This window comes from Balaenoptera borealis, assembly GCF_965194805.1.
Source record: "Balaenoptera borealis genome assembly, chromosome: 1".
Taxonomy (NCBI): domain Eukaryota; kingdom Metazoa; phylum Chordata; class Mammalia; order Artiodactyla; family Balaenopteridae; genus Balaenoptera; species Balaenoptera borealis.
In genome coordinates, this window is record NC_138860.1 from 90561448 (window position 1) to 90573654 (window position 12207).

Sequence of the window (12207 nt, forward strand, 5' to 3'; positions counted from 1 at the left end):
TGACTCTTTGGACGTCATCTTAGAATTCTGCCTGTCACAGGGTAGAAAGCCAGCCCACTCTTCCTACCTTGAAATTGACAACCAGAAACCCAGCATGTGCTTTTGTAAATGGTCCCGCAATTAAATTCTCCTCAAATTACAAAAAAAAAAAAAAAGTAGGTATAAAGGACTTTGATGACGCAATTTCTAGAAATTTAATTAGCACAAAGGAAATGTAAAGCTTTAAGATAAACAGGTTAACTTGTATGTTATAAGACCTGCTTGACTTATTACACCTTAAATCTAATAGCAGAACTATAGCATCTCATTAAAAAATACACACACACACACACACAAACAGTTGTGCCCTTTGCTCACATACTTTCTGAGCATCTGGGAAATAAATGGCTTCTAGGCTTTGGCCAAGAACAAATCTGAGGCTGTAACTCTAAGTCCTTAGTTCCAAAAGCTTTCTTACTTATTAAACTATTATTGAAATTTATTTCATTTGAAATCTAAGTAATATCTTCTTGATAGATGTACTAAGTTATTTATCTTTTTTTTCTTAGTTCATGTGCAGTTCAGTTCTTCTCCAGAAGAAACTTAAAGAAACATCTACATTTAGATAAATTTATCATGTTATTTATTCATTCAACAGAACTCTGAATGACTACTATATGTTAGGCCCTGTGCTGTATAGAAGAGGATACAGTGGTGAGAAAAAAGGCAATGGTGTTGTTCTTATTGTGTTTCCAGTTTGGAAATTTTAATGTCACACATGTCATTCTCACCAGTTAAAGAGTTTTTACTACAAGTTCGGCACATGGCATCCTAGTTGGTTGCAGAGAATAGTGCACAGTACAAAAACCTTACAGCCATGATATCACTCTTTTTTTTTTTTTTCCTCCTTTTTGCAGAATTACTTTTCTGAGTGAACTGTGCTGCTGAAGGAATTCAACTTGGTTACTAGTTGGCATCGTATGTTGTCTTCCAAAGGAAATCCCACAGTTATATGCTGGGAAACTATTTTGTGTAAACATTAAACCTTGGTGTCAAAGTAAATAGGATGGAAGAAAATCGTTTGTTTTTTTTTTTAATTTCATTTTTTAAAAATTATTAAAGCAGTATAGAGGGAGAAGTGAAAAAATTTGTCGCCTGACAGAAAGAGAATTAGGAAGATTTGTTCAGTCCTTCAACAAATGGATCTCCTCTATTAGGCTCTCAAGACACAGTAATGAACAAGGCAAGCAATAGGTTGATAACCAGAGTCATAAAATATTCATTCAGTTACTAGTTACTTTTGAATATTTCCTTGCCATATTCCTAAGGTGTGCTAGGCCCTAGTAATATATATATTTTATTTTAAAGATTTTTTTTTTTAATGTGGACCATTTATAAAGTCCTCATCGAATTTGTTACAGTACTGCTTCTGTTTTATGTTTTGGTTTTTTGGCCCTGAGGCATGTGGGATCCTAGCTCCCCGACCAGAGATCAAACCTGCACTGCGTTGGAAGGCAACGTCCTAACCACTGGACCACCAGGGAAGTCCCAAGGCCCTAGTAGTATTAATGTTAAGTTTACTTGGCCTTCAGAAAGCTCACAGTCTAGATATAAAATGCTATGAGAAGTTCACAAATAGAGGGCTGTTTAAAAGATTATAGGAGGAGCACACGGAAGGATGGAGTTCTATACAAAGGAGATGGCTTTTGACTGGGCCATGAAAAATGAGTAGGAGTTCACTAAGAGAGGGTCATGGTGGATGAAAGGCATTCTAGTCAAAGGCAACCATGCAGGCAGAGGTAGGGTAGCATCAAAGTAAGTGGCATATTTGAAGTACAGCAAAGAAGCCAATGGCTAAAGCATAAGATAGGTGGGAAGAATAGCTGGAAATAGGACTAAGGGGCAGGGGTGGAGGGGTGGTTAGTTGTCAGGGTGTGGAGAACCATACTGTGGGGACTTTGGATCTTAACTTATAAGCAGTGCAGAGCCATCGGAAATGGTTAGTAAGGAGGGTAACATAAGATAACTCAGGCAACAGTGAATATGTAGGCTTGGAAAGAGAAACAGGAGAACAGTTGAAAACTTATTGCTAACGTCTTTGTTAGCATTGAGAGCCTGAGAGCAGCTGGAAGAGAAAAGGAATGGCTGTTAAAAATATTAGCAATAGAATTTAAAGCACATGATAACACATTGAAAATGCAGGATGAAGGAAGAAGTGAAGGAAGTGTCAGAAGAATTCAGGATTCTAGCTTAGGTGAGTGGTTGGATGTTGCTGTGTAACTGAAATAAGGAGTACAGGTAAAGGAGCAGGTGCTGGGGAGAGATGGAAGTCAGGTTTGGACCTGTTGGGATCAGGTTTGGACATGTTGAGTTTGAGGTCTCAGTTATCTGGGCGAATATGCCCAGCAGGCTATAGGAAATTTCAGATCTTTTGTTCAGAAAACAGAGTATAAAGATTTGGGAGCCATCAGCATGTGGAGTATTATCTAACAATCAAATTAGTGAGCTCAAGAAAATATGTATACCAAGAAAATTAAAAATATGGAGGACAAAACCTGGAGTGGACAATATTTTTAAAAGGTGGGGTGTGGGCATCTAGAGAGAGATTGCAGTTAAGTTAAGGACTGAGAAAAGGCCACTTCATTATTAAGAAGTTTATAGAGAAAGAATAAGGATAAGATAGAAATTAAGAAAAAATAATTCAGTTTTGGTTCAATAGGATATTGACAGGGCTAAAGAGCTGAGGAGGACGTCTAATACAGTAACTGATTAATGGAAAGGCACTTGTGCTAGACCATTCTGGTCAGAGAGAGAGGCCCCAGAGAATAAAAAGAATATACTGGATAAGGGAGAATTGTCTGGAGTCAACATCTTCTATGGCCAGGCACTATTTACTGGCAATAAAGCAGTAAATAAAATAGAGCCCTTGCTGTTGTGGAGCTTTCATCTAATGGATGGGGCAGGGAGGGTGGGGAGGATATACAATAAACAGGAAACTCCACGAAATGTCCAGAATAGTTGCTCTGGAGGAAAGCAAATCAGGGAAGAGTTTTTAAATAGGGTGACCTGGGGAGGCTTTACTGATAAGGTGTCACTGAGCACAGACCTGAATGATACGAGGAGTGATCCCTTAAAGAAAGAAAACTTTGAAGGGTTGGATTTTTCTTCACAATTAATTTCTTATTTATTGAATTAATCTTTCTATTCTTTTCCTTAGGCACGGTAAGGAGATTCCTCGAAATTCACGGAGAGACTATTGAAAAAGTAGTATTTGCTGTCTCTGAACTTGAAGAGGTATTTTGCTAATTATCTTGCATTGTTTAAATCTTATTTTCACTTGTAAGTGTTTGCCTCTGTCTCTTCATTATCTGTTAGCTGAATTGCCAGCAGGCAAATCCTAATTATCTGTGCACATATTTGGTAGTGGGGCTTACCATCATTTGTTGAAGAAGACTATACTGGAGACTAAAAGCAAGTCAAGAGGAGCATTTTGTTCATGTTTTTCACTGGTAAACTGTTATCACGCAGTAAAATCTTATAAGGTGGAATTGTTCTGATTTATTCACTGTATTAGCTCTCAAGACAGCTCAAGGCATCGCCTTATGACCTAAGCACTGGGTGCCTGGGCAGCGTAACTGGAAAACCACCACTGCTGGAAAAGCCCTGTTGTCTCTGTGACCTGGAAACAGGTGACAGCCTAGCCTAGTGGCTAGTATTGAGTAAGTTGTGAGGTTTATGGTTTGTTATGTGTGGTTAGGTTTAGTTTGTTTCAATTTAATTTAGAACCATTTTAGGAAACAAGTTCTTTTTTAAATCTTATTAAGTTTTATTTAGCTTTAGTGTGCTCTGTCCCATTCAGCTTGTATTATTTCTGAGTTTTGTGCCCTTGGGCAAGTTTTGTGTCCTCTCTGTGCTTTGATAAAAAATGAATACTAACAGTACTTATATCATATGAGTTTTGTGATAAATGAATTAATACATGTGAAATAGCCATTCAAAGTGTATGTAGGTACATATATGAGATATAAACCATTTTGAATTTGCTGAAGTAAGACACATTTACCATGTTTGCTATCTCTTCTTGTTTCACCTGGTTTACCTATTCATTCATTCTCTCAGTGACCTATGATTGAATGTCTAGGATATATCAGGTTTACTCTACTGGGTTCTGGGAATACACCAGTGAATGAGTCATGGTCATTGTCCTCAAGGAACCCACTGTGTTGGTGGGGACAGACAAGTCAGATAAGTTATGATAATTGTGGTAAGGGCATTAATGGAGGTATGGGAAGGATAGGAGCACACAACCCCAGCCTGGCATGGGGTTAGGAAATGCTTTCCATAGATGGTGATATGTAAGTTGAAATCATTGTAAAAGATAACTAAAATTTTCCAAAGGAAAGGCAAATAACAGTAGTCATACAAGCATAAGCACAGTCATATAAGTAAGAAATAGCAGAACGAGTGTAGTGTATTGCATAAAATGTGAGGCTAGGAGTGGCAAAGATGAAAGTTAGGCAGGGGCAAGATCACTCAAGGCCTGGTATCTCATACTTTATCAATCATACAATGGGAGAACATAGAAGAGCTCCAAGCAGACAAATGATGTGGTCTAACTTGTATATTAGCTATGTGGAGGATGATTTTGAAGGAGAAAGACAAGTGACAAATGACAAGAAGAGATAATAAGCGGTTGTAATATTCCAAGTGAGAAATGATCAGGCCTGAACAAGGGCACTGGAGGTGTTGAAATTTAAAAAAAATATTAAACAAATTCAGCTGGAGTTGGAGGTCACAAATATGTAGGGGAAAAGAGAGAGGGAAGTTAAGGATGACTCCTAGGTTTCTGGCTAGGATGATTGGATAATGATGCCACCAGTGAGACAGCAGGTAGAAAGGGGGGAGAGTTTTAGAGAGAGGAGAAGGGATGAAGACAAGTTCTATTTTGAACATGTTGAATCCTAGGGGATCAGTGTATTCAGCTAATGATCAGCAGGCCATTGTGCTTGTTCAATCTAAAGCTGAGGAGGGAAGTCTGGGCTAGAGATTTGACCATGTCATAGAATAGGATACCAAGTAAGGTACCAAGATAAGATACCCTGTTCTAGGGAGTTTGTAGACTAATAGTTAGATAACCAGATAAACAAAGACCACCCTGAGGTGTGGCAAGTGCTGTGCTGGGAGTGTACATCACAGTGCTGTGGCAGTCTATCAGGGCACCTAAGCCAGACCCAGGGGAACAGAGAAAAATTCTTCACCTGCAGTATACCTGAAAAACATAGTCATTAACGTTTATCATCTAGGTCCAATGGACTTTTTTTTAAAGGTCATTTTATGAATAATTTATTGAATAATAAAGGGATAATAAAAAACAATTTGATAAGGTATTTCAGTAAGAATTGAAATGTAACCAACCTTTTTATATCAAGTAAATTTTGTTGCACAAACATCGTAAAAGATGAAAGAATACTGTCACATCTTTCTAGTAAAATGTTCTTATCACAAAATCCTGTATGGTCAAGTCCTTCCTATAGTGACTCACTGAATGAGAATGCCATATTTCTACTTTGCCCATAGAAATATGTTGTTGACTCATAGGTTCTTGAATTGGAGAAGATTAATCTAGGATATTGTCATCTGAAGACTCAGTGTCTGAGATTCACTTCATATGATCAATCTTAACCTCATCTTTAATAAAGTGCTGCTGTCTGTGTCTTTACATTCACCTTTGGTTCCTTTAATAATTCTGAAATGTCATCTTTGTTCAGTTGTCTTCTCTTTGCTATTTTGGGCTGAAAATGAAAAAGTCTGAATTCTCAAATCTTTCCAATGAAAGTTAAAAACAGATTACAGACTACACATAAGAATAGAGATGCAAAAATTCTTAACAAAATATTAGCATACTGAATCCAGCAACATATAAAACGATTATGTAATATAACATCACCAAGTGGAATTTATCCCAGGAATGTTAGCTATGTTTTTGTATATAAAAAAATCCTAAGACGTCGACAAAAAAGCTATTAGAACTAATAGAGCTCAGCAGGGTTACAGGACATAAGATCAATATAAAAAATAGTGTTTCTACACACTAGCAAAGAATAATCCAAAAATGAAATTAAGAAAACAGTTGCATTTACAGTAGCATTAAGAAGAATCAAATGTTTAAGACTAAACTTAACAAAAGAAGTGTAAGGCTTGTACATTGAAAACTGCAAAATATATTTGAAGGAAAATTTAAAAGACCTTAATAATGGATGGATTGTTTATGGATTGAAAGACAATGTTGTTAAGATGGCAGTATTCCCCAAATTGTTCTACAGATTCAGCAAAATCCCTATCAAAATTCCAACTGAGTTTGTTATAGAAATTGACAAGTTGATCCTGAATTTCACATGGATATGCAAGGGACCCAGGATAGTCAAAACACCTTGGAAAAAAAGAACAAAGTTGGAGGATTCACACTTAACTTATTTTGAAACTTACTCCAAGCACAGTAAGCAAGACTATGTTGTACTGACATAAGAATAAACATATAGATCAGTGTAATAGAATTTTGACATGGCTGCCAAGACAATTCAATGAAGAAAGAATAAATAGTCTTATTAACAAATGGTATTGGAGCAACTGGTTATCCACATGCAAAAGAATGAAGTTGAACCCCTACTTCACCCATATAAAGGAAATTAGCTCAAAATGTATCTAGGGACTAAGTATGAGACCTAAAACTATAAAACTGTTAGAAGAAAACATAGGTATAAATCTTCATGACCTTGGCTTAGGCAGTGGTTTCTTAGATATGATGTGATGTCAAAGACACAAGCATCCAAAATAAAAATAGGTAAATTGGTCACTCTTACAATTCAACAGTAAAAAGACAAATCACCCAATTTTAAAATGGACAAAAGTTGGTATTTACCCAAAGGAGTTGAAAATTTATGTCCTCACAAAAAACTACAAAGGATGTTTATAGCAGCTTTATTAATATTTGCCAAAACTTGGAAACACCAATATGTTGGTAGGTGAATGGGTAAATAAACTGTAATACATCCAGACAATGGAATATTATTAAACACTAAGAAGAAATGAACTATCAAGCTATAAAAAGATATGGAGGGACCTTAAGTGCATATTACTAAGTGAAAGAAGCCTATCTGGGACTTCCCTGGTGGCGCAGTGGTTAAGAATCCACCTGCCAATGCAGGGGACACGGGTTCGAGCCCTGGTCTGGGGAGATTCCACATACCGCAGAGCAACTAAGCCCGTGTGCCACAACTACTGAAGCCCACGCGCCTAGAGCCCATGAGCCACAACTACTGAGCCCACATGCCACAGCTACTGAGCCTGCGCTTTAGAGCCCACATGCCACAATTACTGAAGCCCGCATGCCTAGAAGCCTGTGCTCCGCAACAAGAGAAACCACTGCAATGAGAAGCCCACGCACCGCGACAAAGAGTAGTCCCTGCTCGCCACAACTAGAGAAAGCCCACGTGCAGCAACAAAGACCCAGTGCAGCCAAAAAAAAATAAATAAATAAATTTATTAAAAAAAAAAAAAAGAAGCCTATCTGAAAAGGCTGCATACTGCATGATTCCAACCATCTGATGTTCCGGAAAAGGCAAAACTACCAAGACAATAAAAAGGTCAGTGGTTGCCGGAGGATGGGGGAGGGTTGAATAGAGCACAGAGGATTCTTAGGGCAGTGAAAATACTCTGTATGGTGCTATAATGATGGATACAAGTCATTATACATTTGTGCAAACCTGTAGAATGTACAACACCAAGACTGAACCCTAATATAATCTATGGGTGATTAGACGTGTCAGTGTAGGTTCATCAGTTATAACAAAGGTACCACTCTGGTGGGGGTTGATGATAGTGAGGGAGACTGCATGTGTGAGGGCTGAAGGGATATGGGAAATCTCTCTGCCTTCTTCCCAATTTCGTTGTGAGCCGTAAACTGCTATGAAAAAATAAAATCTTAAAAAATGGGCAAAAGTTTTGAATAGACAAGCACGTGGGAAGATGTTCTATAACATTAACCATTAAGGGAATATAAATCAAAATCACAATGAGATAGCACTTCACACTCACTAGTGTGACTTTAATTACAAAGACAGACAATAACAAGAGTTAGGATGTGGAGAAATTGGAACCCTCATACATGGCTAGTGAGAATGTAAAATTGTGCAGCTGCTTTGGAAAACAGCCTGGCAGTTCCTCAAAAAGTTAAACAGAGATTCCACTCTTAGGTGTATGCAGAATAGAACTGAAAACATATGTCCACACTAAAACCTGTACACAAATATTCATATCAGCATTATTCATAACAGCCAAAATGTGGAAACAACCTAAATGTCTGACTAACTGATAGATGGATAAACAAAATATGGTATAGACCTACAATGGAATATTAACCTATGAAAAGAATGAAGTACTGATGTATCCTGTAGCATGGGTGAACCTTAGAAACATTATGCTAGGTAGAGAAAGCCAGACACAAAAACCATATACTGTATTCCATTTTAATGAAATGTGCGGAATAGGTAAATCTGTACAGACAGAAATGTTAGTGGTTGCCAGGGGCTTGGGGAGGGAGGGATGGAGAATGACCTAGCTAATGAGCTTAGATTTTCTATTTGAGATGATGAAATGTTCTGGAATTAGATAGTGGTGATGATTCCACAACTTCGTGAATATACTAAAAACCAGTGAATCATATACTTTAAAACGTGAATTTTATGGTACATGAATTATATCTGTTTTTTAAAAAGGCTGCAAAGATGGTGTCTCTAGTCTTTTTTCTTTTTTAATTGAGTACAGTTGACTTAACAATCCAGTCTTATGTGCCTCATATAATATACTTATTTACATGAAAGATGATACAGTATTGCAGGTGGCATAATAGGAAAAGTGACAGATAATGATTTCTCTGTCCTTCTAGGCAATTCCATCATTCTTCTGGTTTCTTATTATTCTATTGTAGTCTTTTTTGGTATAGTTGGGAATAATTGATGAATAACGATAAAATAATTCTAGGATGATGAAAAAGCAAAATGCTTCAAGATATAGGAAAAATAAGAGCACTAAGTATCTATAATGTATCATGGATTTAGGAATGAGTCCAGTGGACCAACCCATATGGAAATTATAAGATAGAATGAGTTTTATTCTATTTTTTTTTAAGTAAGATATATGTTTATTCTTTGAGAAATCTCTAAGAAAGAATGGAAGTCATGAAATAGCAATCCTCCACAAAGAGTTAGAACTGTTAAAAAAAAAAATCTCAAAAACTAAACCTGGGTCCAGTGGACCCTGATGGCACACTGAGGATTAAGGAAGTGATGTCTGAGCTGAATCTTGAAAGACAAATATCACTAGTGAGGTGAAGGAGGGGTTGGGGACAGGGGTCACAGAACTTTTCATTCCAGGTTCAGTGATCTGGAACTGCCAGGATGGGAATCATGCTCAACTTGAGTGACTAACAAACCCTGATCCTTAACACGAGAACTGATTGAGGGTCCCAGGCAGCATACAGTCTGAGCTTAGAAGTGGTGTGGTCTTTCTCCGTGATGAAGGCTGTCTTCACGGTGTAAGGAACAACACTAAGCACTGCTGGTGCCTGCTTCATTACTTCGTTATTTTTCACACGATGTTTGGCTTTTCTCACACAGGCTACTTACCAAAAGCTGCTACCTCTGTACTTCCCAAGGTCATTAAAGGAGGAGAGTTGCTCATTGCCGTACCTACCTGCAGATATTGGAAATGCAGAAGGGGAGCCTGTGGTACCCGAACGGCAGATAAGAATAAGTGAAAAACCTGGTGCCCTGGAGGGTGAGTTCTACTTTCCCTCTTAAGGAAGCAAAGGCTCTGGTAAACATCAGCCACCAAAGAAGTAGGAAGTTCAGCCTGACCCTTGGGAGGCTATTAGCGTGACACTAAGATCAAGACCAACTTAGGTGTTTTTAGAGTCTTATTCTTGTTAAGGTTTACTCTTTAAATTTAAAAAGTATATATATGTATTATATTTATATATATATATATATATATATAAATATATATATATATATATATATATATATATATATATAATGTCAAGTCTGTGTTAGGCAGTAGAGATTCAGAGGTGGATATGACAACATATTTACCCTCACGAAGTTTATAGTTTCATGCAGGACACTGTTGAGGAAGCAATCAAGTATATTATCATCTAAAATTTTCAACAGCTTCAACTGTGTCCTCTGAAAGCCATACCTAACATTAAATACTGAAACAAGAATGCTGTTTTGTTTTGTTTCTTTAGGTTACATACCCCTGTAGATTGAAGTGATAGTAGAGCAGGGTAGGATGGGAGCTCCTCTGAAGCTGTTCTGTATGACAGCTTGTACTGATCTTCTTGGATACATGTTTAAGAGAGACATGTATCTTCTTGGATACGTGTTATTGGAGACATGTCTCACAAGCTTCACTGCTGGAACTTGATCTCAAAATTCAGCAGTTTAAGAATTACTGTGAGATTCCTGCTGTGAACACTTTTAAATGAGCATCAAGTTAAAATCTAAAGAAGGCTACTCATCTCTTTTTTATCACCAATATTTTTATCAGAAAATGTCTGTGAACCACGCTTTCCTGGAGGGGTACTCATGTACTTTTAGGGAGACACCAATAGAGTACAGCCTTGAAATGTGCCCAGCATCATTTGGAAATCCTCATAATTGTGACTACCACAATAGAATATAATTTTTCTTAAATGCGTAAAATGCGTTTTATATGACAAGGGGTAATGAAAAGCAAAATCAGTTGAGGTGGCAGTGCTGGGTAGTCATTAGCCAAAAGGTCCCCTTCTATCCCCCATCCTCAAAGACTGCTTGATTTGCATCCATATCTCAGAAAATATTGTTACCTCATAGGCTCTAGTGTTCATAAATATTTTCAGTTAGAATATTGAATCTGTTAAAATAGATGTAAAATCAGCCTTACCTGAGGGATTGAGAGAAGATTCATTTATGGGTATTTTTTTTAATAAAGGCACACTCAGCCCTTGCCTGTCAGTCACAGTTTGAGGAGCAGTGGTATAGATGTGAGAAGGTCCCAGCTGAACGGCTTCAGGTGGTGGCATTGCCTTGGGAAGCTCCCCTGCCATGGTCCAAGGGTTTTGTTTGTTTGTTTGCTTTTTCTTTCTTTAAAAAAGAATTTTTTTAAAACAGATCTAGTGAGGCAGTGGGGAACACATTAAGAGATGATCCATTCCCAAGGGACTGGCTGCGAGCCAAACGTTAAATGATCATCTGGATAAGTCAGAAAGGTAACATTAATTTGTAGTGAGAACTGTAACTCTTATGTACCAGAATGATTATGTAGGCATGACCAGTGTAGAAAATCAGAACGCTCGTCAAGACATATCTTAGTGATTGTGGATCACACCCTGAAATCCTGGTCCATCCATCTTCCTTAAGGGGTTACCTGACAAAAGGACTGAAGATTATGTACCAGCCAGTCAAGGACTCGCTTCTTAAACAATTCTGGATAAATGACCCCAAACATTTTTTCTTTATATTTCTCTTTCGTTAGATGTTGTGCTACAGTTCATCTTTAAACCCACATACAGTATAATTGCTTCTATCTTTTTGTTTATTATTACATTCTACTCTTTTCTTCCTAAGGTTACACCTAGGTCCCCTTGATTTGATTTCATGTGTTCCTAAAACTTCCATCCCACATGGACAGGTGGTTTCTTTCATTATTTCGGTTCTTCAAACGCCTGAATCTGATTTCAGTTTCATTCTCAAAAAATAACCTTAACCCTGGTTTTTTGAGTTTCCACGCAATCATCCCTATAGCAGCATTCACAATCTGTTTGTAGCATTTACTGTCAAGTTTTGCCATCTCTATTGATAGTATTTTTGTTGCAGACAACCAAGAAGAGGAGGATGAAGGCTTGGGAGTTGATCTGTCTTTCATTGGCTCTCATGCTTTTGCTCGAATGGAAGGAGATATTGATAAGCAAAGAAGACTGATCCTTCAAGGACAGTTATCAGAGGCAACCCTGCAGAAGCAGCATCAAAGAAAGTAAGGCAAACCCCTTTAGACTGACAGACACATAAGGACATGAGAAACAAGAAGGGGCCTACCTCTGCTAAATGCTCTACACGCAACGTGGTCTCATTTATTCTTCATGACAATCCACTAAGAAAGATATGTCCCCACTTTGTAGATGCAGAACTTCAA

At 37.6% G+C, this 12207-nt stretch overlaps 1 protein-coding gene across 1 annotated transcript in view; it reads left to right on the forward strand.

The window, feature by feature from the left end:
- The window catches only part of GDAP2 (ganglioside induced differentiation associated protein 2), a 79713-nt gene that overhangs the window by 32214 nt on the left and 35292 nt on the right, over window positions 1-12207 (forward strand). The window contains exons 6-8 of the mRNA XM_082369423.1: window positions 3197-3273; window positions 9654-9813; window positions 11892-12048. Of these exons, the coding sequence (XP_082225549.1) occupies window positions 3197-3273; window positions 9654-9813; window positions 11892-12048 (394 nt within the window). The remainder of the gene's footprint in view (window positions 1-3196; window positions 3274-9653; window positions 9814-11891; window positions 12049-12207) is intronic.